This window comes from Strix aluco, chromosome 10 (assembly GCF_031877795.1).
Source record: "Strix aluco isolate bStrAlu1 chromosome 10, bStrAlu1.hap1, whole genome shotgun sequence".
NCBI classification, from domain to species: Eukaryota; Metazoa; Chordata; class Aves; order Strigiformes; family Strigidae; genus Strix; species Strix aluco.
Window position 1 is genome coordinate 24161536 of NC_133940.1, and position 22177 is coordinate 24183712.

Genomic DNA, 22177 nt, shown 5'->3' on the forward strand with positions numbered 1-22177 from the left:
CCATATTTATTAAATTACAGGCACTAGAGGGTGACCTTAGAGCTTGACTGGAGTGCAACTCCAGAACAAAAAACTTCCTAAATCTATTTTTGAGCTCCCTAAATCTATTACTTTCCCCATCTATACTGGCACATGAAATAGGAAATAAGACACAGTACTGTTCTGCAAATACATGAAATACGTATGAGACATTACAATAAAGATGGAAGTTAACCTGCCCTGCAAAGTTATGCAGAATGAAATTCCCATGCTAATTCAATTAAGGGACTGTGAAGAAAAACAAGCCAAAATCTTAGTCTAAACTACATGTCAGTGGGAGGAAAACACACACGATCATTAAATGCTTTTTTAACATGCATCTTATTTTCACTTTGTATATAAGCACTGTCAGATCTAGGATTTAACAAAGCCATTATTTCTCAGTTTTAGGTTCAAATACCTAAGTGCTATTGTTACCTGGGACATCAATATGCGCGTAATTGATTTTTGTTTTAGTGTCAGTCAATTCCAAAATATCACTGACCAGCAAGCCTTTCTCCACTGACAAGAAAAACACTGAAAAGTCATCATTGTCTTACCAAGAAGTCAAGAAATTTCCTATCTGAAGCATGTATTTTCCTGATTAAGTTTGTAGAATGAAAATTCTTGGGATCTCTAATGCCATCGTGTACAATTCAGCCATATGTCCCTTACACAATTACTAGAAAGAGTTCCTAATAAAAAAAGAAATCAGAAAGTGCAAAACCACTTAGGTTACCATAAATTTACAAAGGTCTTTTGATAATGGGGGAGTAATGAAGTTGGAATTTGCCTAATCTTATTAGTGTCTAACTGCAATATTCAATAAAACCTGACAATATTAATAAATGTCTGTTTACATGTAGAAAAAGCTCTATCTTGGCAGATTTTTCACAGAAGGCAGATGTTGATAACAACCACCTCAGGCTTTCTGTGACCTATTTAAAGGGCCAACACACCACTTCATTGTCCTCTCATGTTGCTGAAGCCTACACAGAAGAATCACCCACATGAATTTCAGTATGATCAGCTGTGGCATGCTCCCTCATTCAAACATCATTTGAGAGTAAAAGTGAGGGTTGCTGCTTCAGCTTCCACTTAAAGGAATGAAAGAATAAAAAAAGGACAGAAAAGTTCAAGCAGCTGATGCTTGGGGCAGCGCAGATGATCTGATGAACATTTGTGTTAAGAAAATATAAGCCTGTATCACTGTGCACTGAGTTTGCAGGGACATTAGCCGTGATTTCTTCCTTACTCTTTATGTACTGAACCACTGGGATAGTATTAAAACACAAACAGGCCACAAGGTTTTGTTTGTGTTCCTTCACTGTGTGTTTTTGACTATCAAATTTATACCACTGCTTATGATATGATTATCAACAGTGATTTCATTAATCTCACTTTCTGGTTCTGATTTAACTACTAATCTAGTCTTGCTCTGTAATTTTGATTTAACTACCTTCCTAGCTTTCATTTTACATAAAACACATCTCCTTTCATCCTTGATTTTCACAATCAGTGACATTAGTTCCTTGATCCAGAACTACTGTGAGGCTCAAAAATAACCTAGTTGCAAGAGCAGGCTTGAAATACGGTGAAGATTTGTGATCTCCATCTTCCACGAGTCACCGAATTTATAAACTGTATCAAAAATAAGGAGAAAGCTTCTATTGAAAGACATCACAAGAGATGATCTACAGTAGCAAGAGGTAACTCTCCTCATCAGAGGCAAGACTGACGTGTTGTGAGACTGAGTAAGAATCTATTTTGTCAGATTACAGAGGTATGAACTGACAGCTACAAAAAGATTATTATATTATTCTAGAAAGAAGGCAGCAGCTGCTTCTGACGATAAGTAAATACAGGAAAATTACTGTAATAGGCAAGAGTAATGGAACTATAGCACTAGCACCAATCTAATTTCCCCCCAAACTGCGACAGATTAAAGCAACAGCCTATTAGCACACAGGATTAGCTCACAGAAGAAAACGCTCTACTCCTGTAAGAGCAGAGTTATGCCTTCACTCTGGTTCACTGCTAACTGGGTGTTGTTGCGCCTATGCAACATCTAGTGTATATGGTATACCCCGTTGACAAGAAATGTTAAGTAATAATAAAAATAATTTAAAACATGCACTTATATGAATCCTTTTGGAAGGACACTCCATTACAGTGCTTAGAGCTGGAATTCTATTCAAAACCTGCTCTGAAACAGCTCCCCTTTTTAACATCTAAGAGAACAAAGAAATGCTTCACACTAAAATCTTCACAGTCAAAGCAGAGGCCTGTGACACCTGTAAATTCTAAGTGTATTAATCAGGTTATACTAAATATTAGCTTGCCTTGAACTCCTATATAACTGTACTGAAATAGTGTAATCAACAGCAGCATGTAAGCGTTTTTAACACTGTGGTGCTATTGCCAGACACAATGTACATTTCACATCAGTGTGTAAGCGATGTGAATGCCCTGAAGAGGTGAACAAAGACCTGTAGGCTAAACTATCTACTGGGGTTAAACCAGAACATTAGTATTTGTAGATTCATCCTTAATGAGAAATCACTGCTTATTAACATTTCAATTTAAAATCTGCTCTTGCATCCTGCTGTTTTAACATACTACTTCTGTTTATGAATGCCCATCTCTCTTTTTCCCTATCATTCCCAGTTTACACTTTAAGTAGTTATCTCAGCTGAGACAAAATCATTGTTTTACCACCTGTCCATTTCTTTCTCTGAATTACTTCACTGACTTAGCTGCTCCTTTGACCACCTGCTACTATCAGTGTTATGCCATCTTTCTACCTAATCTAGACTTGGAACTATTTCTCATTTTAAATGATTTTTAAGTCATAACTAATTAAGTTCTCCCCCTCTAGCCTCATTCATAGTAAACACTGTTTACCATTTGCCATCTGAACTTTTAACATGATCCTATCCACAGTCAGCTTTGTGCATCTCAGCAGAGAAACACTTTTTTATAATGCTATGCACAACAATTTCTTTGGGTAACAGCAAGTTGCCTTACATGACTGTTTCCTGGAAACCCTCTGTTCTGGGGTGGGGGGTGGGGGGGGGATGAAATGAAGTTCATGTAATGTTAAAGCATCACTACTTTTAAATAATTCAGTATTTGTAAACTCCTACCAGAGCAACTCTTGGTCAATCACTAGTGCTATTACATTGGCTGGGTGGAAGATATTTGCAAATTTTTGCAACTAATTTTCTAAATAAGGAAACAATACATACAATTCAAAAGCTATCCAAAAGACACGTTTGGATCTTCCTTTAAAACAGAACAAACCAAACCCACCGTTTTCCTTAGAACATCTCTTAGAACTTGTCTTCCACATAACTCTTAAGTCTTACAAGAAGAAATGCAGAGGTTAAGTAAAACTGTTGTCTTCTTAGAGTTCATGCATTTCAGGCAGCGTATAGCTGAATCATGGACTCATGGAGTTTTGAAGTTGCAGTATCATGAATCACTTACATATAAAGACATTATTTTCTATCGAGGTACATTTTGAGAAAATGCAGGCAGGTAAAAACTGACTGCTAATTTTTGTGACAATTAAAGTGCTCTCGTGTTAAGTAGATCAAATCCTGTGTTACAAAACTTCCAAGTAATGCTGAACCCAAAATACAACAATACCTTTTCTACAATGTTCTGTTTTCTTCTATTTTAAAATTATTTTTAGAAAGAGGCAGGGGATTACAATAACAGGAAAGTCTGTCATACAGTTAAAATACTATCGTTAATTATCTACTTTGCAAGAGAAACTGCATACAACAATTACATCCAACCTTTTCCCATACTTTGAGAGGGACAGTAAGGCAAGTGTAACAAACTGAGGAAATATTGTACCACATGAATGTTACCTTCCCAATGAGATACAAAATTGAGGAAAATGTGTTTAAAACCCACAAGGTATTCAGCTGAGTTTTAGTAAGACATTTATTCTTTTTTAGAAATTGTTACAGCAAAAATCTCTTTATCTTCTGGCAAAATAGGTCTGGCTTCACACAGACAATAAGCACATTTCAGGTAAACTTTTTTAAAGACTGAAATATAACTGAAGAACTTTCTCTTCATTGCACAGCTTGTCAAGTTGCTATTACTTTCTCTAAAATAGAGAGCAACACATTTCACTCTGTTGCTGCACGCATACTAAAGCATCAGCCTTTGTGCTTCTACAAAGTGACTTGCACATCTTATCATTTCCCACTCCCCTGCCACCCTCCAGGTGTGCCGCCCTGCCCATCATCTTCATATATGGTGCTTCCCAAAATTCCCCACAACAGTATCATATCAGCCCTGCTAGACTCATCCTGTTCAGAAGGCACAACAGTTTCACATGCTGCTGTTTCCCCACTTGGGGCACCTGAGGCACAGACTCTCCATTGAAGTGCAGAAGGAAAATCCTTTATTATTACAATGGCACATACTTATGCTCTCGCTACCTTAGCTCTTACTTCATGATAAGCAAATCAGCAGCTAGACAATCATCAACACTCTTATCCCACAAACAGTGCCATACCACACAGGCAGTCTCAGTACTGCCATTTTCTTCACCACACTAGCACAGCCTGGTATCTCTCTTCGAAGGCCTGCTTCTCCTCCAAGCCTTGCTGCTTCTCCAGGCCCGTGCAGAGCAGAGCTGATGCTTCTCCAAGCCAGTGCAGGACAGAGCTCCTGGCTGGCTCACCAAACAGAGTTCTCCCAGACAGAGCTCTCCAACTTCGCCAAGTTCCCCAAACAGAGCTCTCTGGCTGAACTGATCAGCCTATGTCTATTTGGCTCTTAAGTATTGAATCTCCCACAGCTGAGCAGGGCTGACAGGCCAATGCCGACTTGCCTCTTAACCATTTACCAGTAACACATGTTTGACTCTTAACATATTGAATCTCCCACAGCTGCACAGAGCTGACACTCCCACACCCACTTTTCTGTACGCTGGCTATAAAAGGAAGGAAAAGGTCAATGCACATCAGAAGCCGGAAGACATTGTATCTTCAAAGCATATCCTCAGAACCAGCAGAGGATAACCACATGAGAAGAGCATTTTGAGAGGAAAGGCAAGCAACACCAGCCTTGTGTGCCTGCCACCCTCCCTCCCAGCATTTCAGTGTTAGACAGGAAAGAGTTCGCAGGCACCACCACTCTTCTCTTCCATTTTCATCTCCCTGTCCTTCCCCAGTGACAGATGGATCTTTGTATGTACTACACTCCCTGCATGCTCACCAGAATCCTTCTTTTCTACTACCTTTTTTTCCCTCTTCATATATGATCACTTTTGGTATTAACATTGTAAAAGCTACCAATGGAATAACATCTGGACATTACTATTCCAAACAGTGCCTGGCTGTCATAAACTGCTGCTTGGTTTTACAGATACTTTCCGAGGTATGTGAAATCACTGGCTTATTTAAAGGCAGTGGATCCATAACTCAAAAAGTACCTGACCAAGAGGCATGCAAGAAAAAAATGCAGTTAGTTCATTTAGGAGATCTGTCTACAGGACTGTGATTTTACAAATTATTTTGGTTGCGGCACATCTAGCACAAGAATTCAGACCTTTCAATCCATACTGGTATGTGTTCATACTCATCACCTTTCTTTTCCTTATGTGGCAAAGGCAGTTTTTCAGAGACACTTGAATAAACATGCAACTGGTTTTACTTCTTTTTTCCCACTAATTCAAATACCAAATTATTTGAGGGGTTTGGGTTTTTTTTTTTTTTATTTGCACATCTCCTGGTGAAACCTGTCTCTCTGGCAAACATTCTGATCTCACATTAGATCTTTAGACAAGGCCTTACACCCTACACTACTTTTGGTACAGAGCTGTAGCTTGTATTTTAGACGAGCTCCCACTTGTGTGATACAAATATGCTACCATTCTGCTGATCTGTTACATTCTGTTTCTGAACACACAGTCCAAAAATAAACTCACAAAACAAGACTGCTATTGTGGTGATCTGAACTGTTTGTTGCTCGCTCAATCCCAGGGACTCCTGATTTTGCTGTTTTCTATTTTCTTCCTTTTCCTACAATAACAGCACATTTCTCTCAGATATATTAACATTTCTCTATTCAGACTGTGTATTATTTTGCCACATTTTGTCTGTAGCCCTGGATTTTTATTTTCTACTCCTACTGTTATTTACTTAATATACTGTTATTCATTCCCCAGATTCTCATTTAAAATGCCAAATCAAGAAAATTGCATCCTACTGGATGCTTCTGGTTATCCATCTAAAAAAACCCTAACACACACATGTAGATCTGTCTGCTCTCAGTATAACCTAGGAATTTAAAAGTTTTAAAGAGCTTACTACAAAGACCTCAAACTTAATAGTAAGTTCTTGAAAAGTTTTAAATTCCTAGGCTACACCAAGAGCTGACAGACATATGTGGGTTTTTTTTCTTAGATACCTAACCAGAAGTGTCCAGTGGGACGCAGTTTTCTGAAAGAGATTTTTATGTCTCTGTCACTAGTTAGTACCCACACTGCCACAACTACTTCAGGTTGTAAGCAATTTATAAGAGCTAAAATAAGGCAGTACTTTATTTTTATGATATTGCTAAGAAGTACTAATATCAATGAATATTAGCTATCAGGTCAATCAAGCAATATATTGGCCATTCCAGTCAGTAATGACAGTGTCAGATTGGCTCCTGAGCAGTTTAACCACCCGATAGTTCCCTACTCTAAATCAAGGGAAATGAAGACATTTTCAGCTTCCAAGATAATAACCCAACAGTTTTAGGGTAAGTTCCTTTCTTGTTCTAAACCCTCTACTTAAGTAAAATCAAATGCAAGTAATCCTTTATTTAGCAATCGCACACTTACACACCACAGGTTTATGTGTTATTCTTTCGTTCCCTAATTGTAATTCTACTGTTATTTGCTAGAAAGAGTAAAAGCAGCAAGAATATGAACTATCTTCTCTTACAAGGCCATTGGCACTGCTATCCTTGCGTTCATGCGTACCTTGGCCTTTCCCCTGCCCAGATATGATGCCCACTCAAACATTTCAAAGCTGCTTTGACAAATGGACTCTCTTTCATTCTGGAATAGCTCATCAGTATACAGATGAGCATCACATCATATAAGCCTCTGTGCTAAGTTCTACTGCTCAAATCTAACAGTCATGCAAGAGGGAGACATAAACCCAATGCAAAGTATCGTTGCACTTGGCACTGTCACACTGGTGGCAGTAGGAACACATCTTTAATGGTCTAAGACTGTTTAGCCAAAGCGTACAAACACTCTGAGTGCTGGTGGAGGGTTCATGAAGACATGCATGTTTCACCATATTGTTACACAGACAGACACACACATACACAAACAGCTTTCCACAAAGCGAGGATACAATGCACTAGAAAGCACTCAGGGGTATAGATTAACATTTCAAGACAGGTATGTGCAGTGTACCACTACTGTGGTGCGCAGCTTCGTATTTCTGATGGGTTGATGAGGACTGGCAACATTTGTGGGAAGACACTAACAGAGAGTGTAACATAGAGGAATGGAAGAAACCCACCTTAAGGAGTTCATAATGTTGAATACCATTCACACCAATGTCTGGATCAACAGCAGATGGGACAGAATAGCGAGAATTAATTGCTGTGTTTTCAGGGATAGAGATGTTAATGACTGTTGAGGGGAAGAGGGGGGCATTGTCATTTATATCCTCTATTAGAAATCTGATCTTGACCAGTCTGAAAACTTCATCAGGCAGAACAGCAACCTCCACCTCATAAAAGCAGCGATTCTCACTAAAGATGCCAGAGCACAGCTTCTCTCGGTCTATGCGGTTTGCAGTTGTGAATATCTCACCAGTGTTCTCTTCCACCCGTACTAACGGTACATCCCCAGTCTTATACACAAGCTTGAACTGTAGCGGTGAGGAAAGGGGCACATCTGGGTCCAGCGTTAGGTTAAGATCCTTGAGCAAATTGCCAATGAGGACATTTTCAGGCAGTTCTTCCCGCACGGTATAATTCTTCTCCTGTGCGCCAGATTGAAATACAATACAGGCTAATAAGACTGCCAAGAGGTAGGTTCCAGACAGCAAGTCCATCTCCAGAATGACTAATGAGTATTCGTGTAGAACACCAAGAGTAGCTGGAAAAAGGAAAAGAAAGATAAATTCTTAAAAATTTACAGAATATTGTGCTCTTAAAGTGATGGAGACATGAAAGAAGTACCTATCCTATAGCAAACAACCTGAACTGTTTGAAAATCCTATTAGTAAAGGGATATTTGACTTAATCCTTCATAAAATGTTTAAAATTTTTTGCACCATTTTTTACTTAAAACTGTTTACTAAACCCTGAGTTAAGAATCTTAGAACTGGATCAGAGTGAATGAACAAATAAATACAAAAATCCGTATTTCCAGCATGAGACTTTCCTTTGCTCCTTAGAAAACCCCTTCATTTGAACCCTCTGCCACATTGTCCTCAATTTTTTTGTTTCCAAGGAAAGAAGTAGGTAAGAAGTTTGCAAGCAACCATCTGCTGAGAACCAGATCTTTTCATACCTCTTGCTCAGAGATGGGGAGCCAAGAACACTTGTCTTAATTTTCCCCCAAGTTTTGCACTGACAAAATTGTGTAATATTTGTTAACAGCAAAGAAATCTCGCTCCTTTTATTATAGGAACTTAAACTGGCAAGAAAATGTTACCTAGATGGAGCCTGGTGAACTGCAGCCAGTGACGGTGGAAATCCGTCTAACACAGGGACATTGATACAGCCACCCCTTTCTTTAAGATGACAAGATCCAATTTGATCTTTGGAAGTAAACTAGATACTAGAACTCAATTCACTGCAGTCTGGATTATATGCCTAAATGGCAGTGCAAAAATTCTAACACAGAAGAATTTCAAAACGTTAAAAGTTTTCGATGTAGAACTAAAGCTAAAAGATGTTTCCTGGCAGGAAGGGTAAATGTGTAACCTTCTTAGTTCCCCAACTGCCCAACATACTGCCAGATATTCTCTATTTAGATACTTGTCATTAATTTCCAAGACAGTTGAGATTTTTTTTTCCTTTCTTCAATTTTTGGGAAAAAAAGAGGAAAAAAAGAGATAGCCTAATCAGCAATAATTTCCCCTTTGGTATGTGACAACATTTCATACATGTCTGGAGAATGAACTGTTAAGAAATATTGTAGAATTTTAAGTCTGGTGATGTCTGCTCATATATGAGCTAAGTACTCTGATACCAACACCTTTAAAGTGAGATACAGATTTGTTCTGGGTTGAAGAAAAGAATATTCTGTACGTTTCGGCGTAGTTTCTGACTAACAGTACATTCTCTTCTCAAGGTTGTTAACAACCTCAAGAAAGATGGAAGTAAAACGGGATGACTTACAGGTACATACAGATATCTATGTACCTACAGCCTTTCAGCTCCAAACTTTTAGAGAAGAAACACACTATTGAACTCCATGTATAGAATACACTGCTTTGCCCAGTCTTTGCGTAATTCTGCCCTTCCAGAATTTAGGACAATCTGGGATAGCATTTCTGCAAGGTAGATGTTCAAGAAATCCATCTAAAATCATTTTTTTAGTTAATGAAATTTTAGCTCCTACCAGCTTAGCACCTGTTTCAAATATACCTGTACTAACTCATCTATATTCTTCCTATTGTGCGGGCAAAAATGTAATTTTTTTCCTGCCTTTTCTGATTTCATTCTCCCTGTCACAGCACAGATTGATTTACTCCTGCAGACCAAGTTGCGGTGGTTGAAGAAATTACTGAAGCCAGTAATTGTCTTCACCCGTTAGTTACTGCCTTTCAGCAGTACCACTTTCAGGGTAATTTAAATTAAAACATTTGACTTTGCAGTCAACAGATTAGGAACAATTAATATTGCTATTCCATTTAAACCCTGCAACCTGCTTTTCATTGGGAGTAAGTAACAGATAAAGAACATTTTCCAACTAGATCTGCAAGGTGTATCTTTCCACTTCAGCATGATTTAAATGTAAAGCATTTTCTGGCTTTATGATTCTACAAAAGGAACAACATGAAATAAAAATCCAATCCTGCAAGTCTTCACTTATGAAAAAAGGCATTGCTCACTGGAGTAATTCAATTAACCTGAACGAGATTGCTGACATGGGTGAGAACTGGATACGCAGTTTATGTGGCATACTTACTGCATTACCTGCAGTATTTTAGTAATTTGCTGACTTATTTGCAGTACTTCAGTAATTCAGTATAAGGCATAACACTAAACAGGCTTTATAAATCCATTGTAATATTAAACCCTAAATATGTAAATAAGGAAGTCAACAGCAGATACTGACTATCATTAATGGTAACACTATGGTAGCAGCATGAGTTTAATGAAAGAACTGTGGTGATATTGTACAAATATATTACTTTGATCATTATGATTTCATTTATTAACTGTCTTGTATTTCTGTAAATACATAACCAGCAATTGTCACCCCACTAAAGTAATTGCCCATGTACATTCAACATGCAGAAAACTATTATTTCAGGAAAGTGCATTTTTGTATCTGCTATTATTAAAATAAATCTATTTACATTGCTTCCATGCAAAACACCAATAAAAATGTATGGGTTACAATGAAGAGTTGATATTTAAATATTCCCCTCAAAACAAAATGTCAGAATGGTAGCATGTTCCACGCATACTGGAAAGCACTATTCTCCCACTTTTTCTTCTCTACTAGCAGTTAAACTGAAAAACAACAAAACAGGGGAAAAAGCCTTCAATGTTTACATAGTAATATTTTAAACTTACAGTTCGTTTCTGAGGGGAAGAAATAAAAAACGCCATACCAACCACAAATATAAACCAAATTCTAGTTACTATCCCAAATTCTTCTGTGACAATATTGATGTAAGGATTGCCTATAAATCATAATATAAAAATATTGTATTGTCATGTATATAAATCTCCCAAATAAACAATTTTATGCTAAAAATTCTTTTTGTTATTAGCAAGGTTATTAATGCCACACTGGTTCTCCCTCTCTAGTTTTGAAGATGCAGAGAAGTTTAGTCACACTCAAAAGTTTATCTACCAAGTTTTACAAAGCAATTTCAGGATGAGTACACAGATCGAACAGTCTAAAGAGTTCACGAAAAACTTTCCCAAATCAATTCTGAAAGTTATGATAGTACCAGCAGATAATTTATATTAAAAATAACTGATAAGAATTCCTATAACCCAGTTATAACTGCAGTGGAGTTTCCAGGGATTATAAAGTAATAACAATAGGACTCAAAGAGGTTTGTCAGGAAAACTGAGGGGTGGAATTTCTTAGCATTACATTACTATGCATATTTTTATTTACTTTTTTTAAATGAAACAAAGTTTGACCCATTGTATTAAAAATATTTTTGTGTCATATTAAAGAAAATGCATTGAAACACGGAAATAATAGAACACCACTGTTATAAACCATGTTAGATAAATGCTAACATGACTTTTTGTTATGTCTTTTACTGCTGCAGATTTTCCTGACCTGCTAAAAAGTATAGACAGAATAGGTAGTGTTATGAGTTTTAACAGAAAACTGTTTAGTCTCAAAGTAGAAAAAACAACTAAAAATTACTTACAATTCTTGAATTCATGAATACATTATTTTTAAATGGTCTTTACCTATCTTTCTAAACAATTCTAGGAACACTTTTGAACCTTTATAAACTGCTCTAGAGCTGTAGATGTATGTTTAACAAGAAAAAAACCCAACATGACTCAAGCTTTCTGCTTAAATATACAGTGGAGCATCTTATGCCATGGGGAAAGTGTTGTTCTTAAAGCAACCTATTTATATAGCCATAGCTGTATGTTGCCTGTCATTTGTGCCATAGCACTGATAGGAATACTATGGCAACAGCAATGCAAAGAAAAAGAGCACGAGGTACTTCCTAGCAATGAAGCATCATCCTGAAAGACATTTACGAAATCAGAGTATTTCTAATGACATACACTATTTCACATGTCCCGTATTTGTCTACATATCATAAATATAAATACCACAAAACGGGAAAACAATATAAATACAAATCCAAATGGGAAAGGAAAGGCTAAAGAAACTACAAATGGAAATGGCAGTCAGACAGAACAGGACATTAAGAGAAATTACCCAAAGAGAGCATGTGAATGGTAACAGATGGCGGAAAAAGTCAGAGATGAACTAAGAAAGACAGACAAGATAAAAACACAAAAAGGAAAAAAGAAAAGAACAGGACAGAAAGGCAGTCAGAGTACAGTGTGTAGAAACAGGCTTTCTTCATGACTGGAGTATAGAAGGGGGAAAAAGTACAGAAGGCTAAAGAGAGTAGTCCAACTCTAAAGGACCTTTGAAAAGCTCCAGCACTCACTAACACTTTTAAGGCGGTAAAAAAAAAAAAAATTAGGAACAAATTAAATTGTTTAACAGAAGGTAACATTAAGCTTGCCAAGCCATTTTCCCAGCTTTCAAAAGAATGCATTGATATCTGTACTGCTGACTTCTGTAACTAGTAAGGCAAATGGCCCAGATGGACAGGATGGAGGGTAGGAGGGAAAAAAAAAACCCACAATTTTAGATATGCTCGCTTTCATCTGAGTATCTATGCACTTAAATATACCTGCCTTTTTTTTCCAATACACTAAATATTAATGGCATAATTTAAATATTATCATTGCTCATTATCTTCATTTAGCACCTGTCAAATCATACCTTGAGAAGTAGACAGAATATAAAAACTTTAACTACCTAATGGAGTACAATGTGAAGGTGGAACCTAAATCTGTTCTTTATAGACAAGACTCTATCGGGTCCCACCCGAGTCAGAATTACTGTAGCTTATTACAGTACTCAATTAGTATTTCTTACTTAAGAGGATCAAAGAAAAGTAGTAAATGCAGTTAAGAGTTCAAGTGGCCACTTCAAATGAAAAAGCAACATTATTTCTTGGTATCTGGGTTCAGATTTCACTTCGAGTAGGAATAAATAAGCTGTGGTAATATTCTCTAACTGCTAGATCAAGTTTTAAGAAAAAACTATCATAGACTATTTCAAAAATTTAGGAATATTACATTAAAGTCCAAAATGACATCAATATCCAAATATTGAAATCATAATAGAAAAGAAAGCCTAAAAAATATTACTCCCATTCTTATCTTCATATTCCTGAACCTATTTTAATTACATGGACACTTTTTCAATATAATATTCTTTCTTTTGCTGCTCATCCACTGTGGACTCCTTAAACAGTATTTAAACCCCTGTGTTAAAACAGTGCTTCTCAGAGCAGAAGATCCCCATGACACGGGCTCTATTTGTCAGTCAATAGCGTTATTATGCTGTTATTTAACTGAAGAATAAGATATTTGCAAATACTACAGTTCACAAAGGCTCACTCTAAAGTGTCCATTGCTAATTAAGCAGGTCTATGCTATATGCCAGAGGTTTTGAATTTCTGAATCATGTTGGTACAGATTTCAACTTCATCCTGTAGAGCTCAACTGCTGGATTGTTAGGTGGGATCTTTTCTACTGCTGCAGATTTTTAGTGTTTGGTGTTTTGATTGTTGGGCTTTTTTTTGCTGTAAGTCACTAACAGCTGAACACAGCAATGTCTATCCTTTGTCACCACACATACCACATTTCATTTAAGGAACTGGCTGGTCTTGATGGTGGTTAACTTCTTTAAAAAGGTAGATACTTTACTATTATTTCTTACCATTTTTGATGACAATAAGAAATACTACAAAGCTGTTGCCTGACAGGAATCCCCCTCATTTTTTTAAGGCCAGGCACAAATGATAACAACCAACCTGAACTCATTTTCACACTCTAAAATGTTTCAAACATAAGTTATTTTGCAGCCATCGATACCTATCCACAGGATCCACTCGCTGAATAGTATATTTCATGATCGTATTCAAAGAAAAAGACCTACCTCAAAGAGAAACAGACAATTTGTTATATTATCAAGGCTTTCAAATTCATTCCCTCATATGATTTTATTCTAAATCCACTAAGGGAGTGATTTGTCTTTGATCTATTTTTTATTAGCGTGATGGCACTGACTTCAATGAGGTTTCTTTAATTTGATTTTTTTTCCAGTTATGAACAAAATGAAACTGGAAATTCTTATCATCAGGAGAAAACATCACCCCACATCTATTTTAGTCAACAAAAGAATTAAGGGTGAGCCACAACTTGCTTACAGTTGCATGTTCTCCTGATTCACAGTCTTCACTGCTTCAGAAATAGAGTATTTTTAGTTTTGGTTATTTTTTGGTTTTTTTTACTTTTCCATCACAGGGGAGTAAGAAATACTCTTCACTGGAAGAAATAAAAAGTTAATGACCAAAAGGCAGATTCTTGCAGCCACATGAAGAAGCAGCCAAGGCATTAAAAACAAGCAATTTGATAAATTCTTACTGAAACAGAATTCTATATTCCTGATATTAATCTGCAACTAATAGGAAGAGTGCTCACTAAAACTTGAATCAAGATGCTGGAAACAGTGAACAGAACTATAAATACACAACAGGCAGTTAGCATGCTGAATGGACAAATTGAACTCAAACTCATTGATATATGGCATAAAGAGTAATTTCTTTTAATTGTTTCAAATGAATCCCTGTAAAGCTGAACTCTCTTTTTCACTAAAATGGTAAGCACAATCCAAGTCTGGGAAAATCTATCTAGCAACCGCTCTGCAAATATTTTAAAAATATCCTGTAACTTATTTCAGAAAACTGAGAATATGCAGTATCAGATTTATTTATATACCAGTAACACTAGGAAATAGACAGTCCTATTAGCAGTGAGACAGTTATACACCAGAGCTGCATAGAGAGCTAAAGGCTGAAAACAGAAATCTTGGGAAAAAAGTGAAGAACTCCCTGACAAGCATGGCTATTTCCATTTTCTTAGAAAGAAACACTGGGATATCTGAACAAATAGAAAAACAAACAAACAAACAAAACAACAAAGGCAACACACAAACCCTCTATAAATATTACTACTCCAATAGCACAACATCACTCTACAAATTCAAATATATATTCACTCTAATTCAATGACCGGCTTTCAAAAACACCACAAAAACTCAAGTTCTTAATGGTACGATTCATAATATTTTCTTAGTGTTTTATTTGTGTGTTTGCATACATGAATACATTTTACAAATCAAGTGAAAATTGCTCTAGTTTTGGTCCTTGAAAACCTGTTCATGCCTCAAATCTTAAAATTAATTCTCTGCTAAAGCAAACAAAAGAAAAGCCATCCATGAACCACTGTCAAGAGAACGCAGTATCACAATAAGAAATTATGTGAAACCACATATGTGATCATTGGATGTATTTCAACTTAAAGCACACTTTTATTTATTTAAAAATGGAAGTAAATCTGATTTTAGTCACTTGTGTCAAATCCTTTGAAATGGCAAACGTCAAGATCACCTGTTTCATACATAATGCATTTTGCTTTACTGCCTCACTGCCAGTTAATAACTTTCATTATTGAATAGTAGAAAAATACATTTCATAGTGTCTACTAAACAATTCAAGTACTTCTGAATAAGTATAAAAATATTGCTCACAGCTGAAAGCTGTATTGTTTATTACTTACTTATACTAAATACAATTCTGCCTAGAGTCCAGTAATACACAAAACATTGCAGAGTAGCAGAAATGAGCTTCCTTTTTCCATCCCACCCTTCAGTTCAAATGACAGATGATGTAACTACACTTACACTTCTCATTTAACCAAAAGTTCCATTTGTGAGAACACTGTTCCCAAAACATAGAGAAAAAGAACGAACAGAAACTATATATATTGCCACTTTTTCTTTTAAAAAAGTTTTGAGCTAAAAAAAAAAATTCTATTTATATTCTGTAATTCTTACTAAACCCTGGATACCTGGAATTTTGCAACTGTTGCATCAAATTCCTGATGGGGAGAAAAAAAGTTCTCCTGGATATCAGGATTCATATTTTAGATTTTAAATCATACTGGAACCTTACTTGTCCTATACATTTTTTTTCAGTTGCTTAAACTTTCATATTTCCATCTCTCTGCCTCAGCATAATATACCCAGAGAAGGCCGAGTGTCCTGTGAAATTACTCTCACAGATTTTTGTAACAAGTTCTTACAGTACTCCAAGTCTGAAAAGAAAATAGTAGTTGAACTTTCACCATAATTCCTGCTCTGCAAATTATCAGTGTGCCTATGTAAAACAGGACTAGTAGATTATAGCAACAAAGCATGTATAAAACATATTTTAGTATTTGTTTATTTCCAGACTGTCTGGATATGGACAGTGTTCCATTCCTGATGCTGTAAGGCTTGTGTTAAAACATACAAAATTCATACACTTATGCAGTCTTTAACTAATGTATTTAATTACTTATTATTGTAACTAATAACTAAGCATCAAATAACTTATTTTCTTCTTCCTCGGTAAAATGGGAAGAAAATAGTTCAGGCAATTTTACATCCATCCTTGCAGAAATGTCACAGAAGCAGAATGTTACCTATTCAATCCATTTTCTTCAAGCAAAAGTTTATACAGTACCAAAAAAAGAAAATTTTAACAGTAGCAGAGTCCCCATTGAAGTCTTTAGATAAGAACCAGTATGTTTTTCATCCAGTGGCAGCATACCTACTCATTTTCGTATGGGATTTTTTGTTCTCAAAGATGGCTTAAATGTAAATGAGATTCAAACTAGAAGGCACTGGTTAAGAGTTTAAAATATAAAATACATCATAAAAGAGGTTTTCTATACCTTAGCATACATCTCACCAATTAACAACCTAATGACCACGTCTGTCCAGAGTTGTCACATGTAACATATGGCTACAATACATAAGAATACATCTCGGCTCTGGAATCTCTAAGAGTACTGTGAAGATGAGAACTAATTGCACACGTTGGAAGGAATTTTCTCATTATTTATGTATGGATCCAAATAGCAGAGAAGTAATCAACACATTTTTTAGCTAACTGACCCTATCTAAATACACTATATGAATAAAACATTGCAGTATGTAATATAAGACTCTCCTAGAGAACATGATTTGAGAGCAAGGGTTTTCCAAGGGCAGAAGAAAACCACCTGAAGATAAGTTATCTTAGAATATAAACCAAAACCACAATCCTTTTATGGAAAGAAAAAAAAAAATTAAGACAAAATAAGATTATAAGTAAATGTCTCTCCATCGCTGTCCTGGCAGGCCAGTTCCTCCCAGTCCGGCTTGCCCTGACCCCAGCTAGCCTGGGGGTTTACCACTCTCTCCAGAGACCCTCAGGCAGTCTCTGGGAAAACCCTTTCTTTTTCCTTACCTGGACACAAAGATGAAGCTGCCATCTTTAGCTTTGGAAGGTCTTGTGGCAGAAATTGCAGGAAGACTGGGGAAATAACACAGTTTACTAGCTCTATTCTCACGCATTCTTAGCGCCACTGAGCCAGGCACACCGAGGGCAGCACCGTAATGGTGGCGGCACACCCTGACCCTACACCCCCTACCCCACCCCTGGCTCCTTCTGGAAGCTTCCCAGGGTGGGCGGGGCTGGCAGCTTCCCCTCAGCAGGCACTTCCCGCCTCAGGCACTTTCCCGCCTTAGCCGGCTTCTCGCCGCCATCTTGCTCCGAGTGTTTCCCCAGCATCTGGTGAAAGAGCCATCTGACAAGGTACCCATCAAGTAGCATTGCCTAACAAACATAAATAAATGTAAATCGGAAACTATTCGTTAGAAATTGTGGCAAAGGTGTATTGTCTTTTGCATTAGATACGCAGATGAAGAAAAGTGAGGCAAAGAAAGACTGTAATTTTTTTTATAAACTTTAAATGACTAAGCACTTACAAATTGTCTGTAAATTCTGGCCTGAGTTACTACAGTCTGGCCTACATAAATGCCAGTGTTCTGTAGGTTCAGGTGGAGAGGTTATCCCTTTCCTAAAGCCGCTTCAGTGCAGCACTGTTGGTACAGACTTTCAGTGGTATGAGGAAAAAAAAAAACCCTGTATTTAAGAATCTATAAAGTGCTTTGGCAATCACTCAAAGTGAAAGGTGCTGTATACATAAAAGGTGTTAGCAATACCTGCTGCAGCGTAGTGTGGCTTTAGAAAAATTTTCACTGAGAAAGAAGTGAACCGCCCTTTTTCCTCTCCTAACTACGGGAAATAAACGTATATAAAAGAAAATGAAAAGCAGTTTGATAAAAGATTTCTTGTGATGTATTAAGTGGGAGACCTAAAGCATCCGAGTTTAATCCCAGCTGGTTATAGTTAAAAGGATTAAGATCAAGCCTTACTAATTCATATCTTACATTATTAAGGGCATTAATTTATCTCTTATGATAATATAATATTGATGAAGTAAATATATATTTAAAATTCAATCAAATTCAGTAATATCATTTGATTAGTTCCTTGTGACACAACTGTTTCTTCTCCCAACCCTTCTAAGGAGGAATTCTCTTCTTACTACATTTTTAGCTTGAAATGACCTTTGCTTCAATATGTTGATATAGTCCAAGTAGTTAAAGATAGTAATAACAATAATAATTATATTATAGTGTGCTTTCTGCAAAATCTTTTCAGATAATTTGATGTAACTTTTGAACAAAAGATGCACAGAAAATTATTCATGAAATGCTAAATAAATTTAACTTAATCCTTTATATATTAATGGAGTAGGACTGAACTTTTAGTAACTCAATATTAGCATATGCATGACTGTTAAAAATATACCAACTTTTGAAGGGTGAAATCATGTAAATTTTTAAGAAATTTCTCTTACTAGTCAAAAGTATGCCTTACTGATATATAAGAAAAATACTTATTTAATTGTATAGTTTATATAAACAAAAATGTAAAGTATTTTCCTCTGTTATTTAAAAAAACCCAGAACAAAACAACACTGGAATCATCTAACTGTTCTGGTAAAATACTTTCTAGTGCATAGCACCTCCCACCCTGACAGATCCCCAAACTGCTGTAGAGATTGCAAACATGGATTGCTTCTCAAAGCACTGAAATTCTGTGCCAGGAGCACTACACTAAAGTGATTCTGGAAAGGGGATTGAAAACTAAATTATCCTGTGGAAATGATGGAGCATAGCTGTTAAGACTTGGGAGGAAGCAGCTACCAAAAGTCAGTTGGACTACTTGTACAGAAAATACTCAGTATAAAGAGTCACAGAATTGGACGAAACAGAATTATAAGGATACTTTAAAATGTGTTACAGCCGCTTGATGTGCAGGGCCTGATTCTGTACTTCAAATTTTGTTTTACCTGTAGAGTAAATATGGTTTAATAAGGATCTGGTCAACAATTTTCTATTAAATTGATTCAAAGCCCACCAAAATCAGTGGTGTCTCCTGTAGGGTTTAAAAAATTTGCCGCAACTAGCTCTGAAAATCAAACGCCTTAAGCATAAAGTGAGAGAGTCTACATATCTCAACAACAGAATTTTATTAAATATTTGCATAGACTGTTACATGTCAGCACTGAATACTTAATTTTAGATTTTATTACAAATGCCAGGCCAGATCAAAACAAGCTATGCTTTCGACTGAAGCCTGCCATAGTAAAGCTGATGCTTAACAGAATCTTAGAAAACTTGATTTTTGAAGTTTTGCCTAGATCCATGAACTTTCTAAAGACAGTAGAGCTCCTGCATAGACTGTACTCAAATAATGGAAAAAGCTGTTTGCATTTCTTCACTGCCTCCTCACTGAAACCTGTCAACAATTAGGATAAAACAAAAGGATTTTTGTGATGTGGACAAAATATTTCTAGCTAGAAATCTGCATGTCCATTGACTCGGTGTGCCGAGCCTACTGTCAGTGATGTCCAGACACAAATAATGTGGAATAGACTCAGACTTGTAATGTAGAACAGAAAAGTTTGGGATATTATCTCCCATCCATTCTCCTCCTTCTGACATAGTACAACAGCTTCAAAAGGTTTTTAATGGAGGGAAGGGGAAGTCATAACTACGTTGATAATGAGAACAATGTATATCTGTATATCAGAGTCCTATAGGTCATTGATGTTCGTGAAAAAACTTTCTAAAATCATATTGAAGCACATTTTCTCACACAACATCATGGGCCCGTGATGTGTTTTATCATTACTGGTACACTGCACAAAACATTTTTGAAGAAAACAGAATATTAGTTCCTGAAGGTAGGAATTAAATGAGGAAAAATCTTAAATGAGTAATATGAACAATGATTAAAGTTTCAAATATATGCATATTCTTCCTTCTCTGTTCTGTATAAAAGTCATGTACCTATTCCACAAACCCAGCAAAAAACCTAATTTTACATATAAATGGAGTGACTTCTCCACTTGATAACAGCTTATTATTTAAATGTAAGCAAGACAGAAAAGAGCACAACAAATACCATAAAAGACATACCAGCCTATTAAGTGAAGTAATCACAACACAGAGAATTTTTGAATAACGTGGCATTGTATTAAATACTGTATCATTTGAAAGTTTTGTCATGCTTCACATTTTGGTGACTTTGCCTGATTCAGTCAACTGGAAATGACCAAAGGCTTTTTGGTTATTTCTGGAAATTAGACATTTGTATTAAGGTTGTAATAGAAATGTCATGAAAACACAATCAGATACACTGTTCCTTTACATCAGCTAATTAGACCTCCACATCTAAGACCTACCAAGACAATGGATGTTTTTCTTGATATGTAGAAGTTGTTTTGAATGACTTAAGCAAGATGAACGCGAGTGACACAAGGACATAATTACATGTTGCTTCACAAGATGAAAGAACAACAGTGATAAGATTAATGGCTCCATCAATTACTGGTATAAGAAGTAGAAATATTGATTTGTGATTAAATTGAGAAAATAATAACATTTCAAATCTTTAACCTCTGACAGCATAACTGTCAGTCAGAACTCCTAATGATTTCCAGTAAAACAGATGCTCAGAACTTACAAAACTCAAATCCTCAGTATTTAGTAATGAAAATCTGGTGGTTTGTTACTAAAATCTATTAGAATTCCAGTGTTGTGTTATATGTGATATGTATTAAGTGCATTAGAGCCCATTTCCTAAAGAAAGTGTTCTATTCTGTTACTGGAACCGGAAGCAGTAAAGTATTGTGCTATTGAAAAGTAGCCGCAATTTCTATTGCAACATAAACATTAGGAACAAAATATCGGAAGGATTGCTGGAACACTTCCCTGAAACTTAATAATGTTAGTCCCATGTATACTGTAAATTTTTATGAGATATTTTGGATTTTTTCAAACATGCCAGTATATAAAAAGAGTGTGATATGGTGTCTTAAGTTTGCACGTCTGTTGCCTAATAAAATTCCACTACATTTTATGTGACGCAGTACATTACATCTATTTTCTGATATCCAGAGCTGAACTCCTAGATGCAGTCTGACGTCTCACAGTGATGTTTCTCTGTCAGAACTGTGTATATCATCAGCAGTTCATTCACTACCGCTGCTACCAGCATTAGTGATGGGATTTTTTTTTTTTTATTGTGCACCACATATCACTGATTTTTTTCTTTTTTTGACAGAGTTTGAGGAAGTGTATTATTCCTCAGTGCACAGTGTGGATGGATGCTACATTGTTTTAAATGGAGAATCGTTCTCCGTAACCTGAGGGATACTGCCAAGTCTGATCTCTTTAAAATCAATTCAAGAGATTCATGCTTGGACTTGGCTGGAATATAGGGGCATACACTTTTTGAGCAAATCACAAAAATACAAGTTCTTATAGTTCCTCTTCTATTGGGATGCAATGTTTTCTTGTAGGAAAAAAATAAATAATTAGACCTTTTCATGGAATGCGCTATATTCTGCCATATATTTCCTGGTGTGTTCTACTTTTACTCAGATTAAAGCACACAGATATCAGGTTGAAATATCTTCTCTGTCCTAGAAAAATATGATCAGTCATCTGAATCCATTGTGAAATCATTCATGTGATTTCAGGAGAAAATGAAACAAGTAATTACACTAGCCACACAATGCTCTTTCTTATACAATTAGAAATCAGTGCAATGGGGCTTTCTGTTGTTTGTTCATTTGTTTGTTTTATAACAGAGACATTAGGGGAATTCAGTTGAAAAATATCTGCAAGATTAATTTCCAAGCTGATGAC

General features: G+C 36.2%; 1 protein-coding gene across 3 annotated transcripts in view; it reads right to left on the bottom strand.

Annotated features, from left to right (window-relative positions):
* The window catches only part of PCDH11X (protocadherin 11 X-linked), a 512943-nt gene that overhangs the window by 453624 nt on the left and 37142 nt on the right, over window positions 1-22177 (bottom strand). For all 3 annotated transcript variants that reach the window (XM_074834783.1, XM_074834781.1, XM_074834784.1), the window contains exon 2: window positions 7566-8149. In XM_074834783.1, coding sequence (XP_074690884.1) covers window positions 7566-8105 — 540 coding nt within the window. In that variant the 5' untranslated portion in view covers window positions 8106-8149. The remainder of the gene's footprint in view (window positions 1-7565; window positions 8150-22177) is intronic.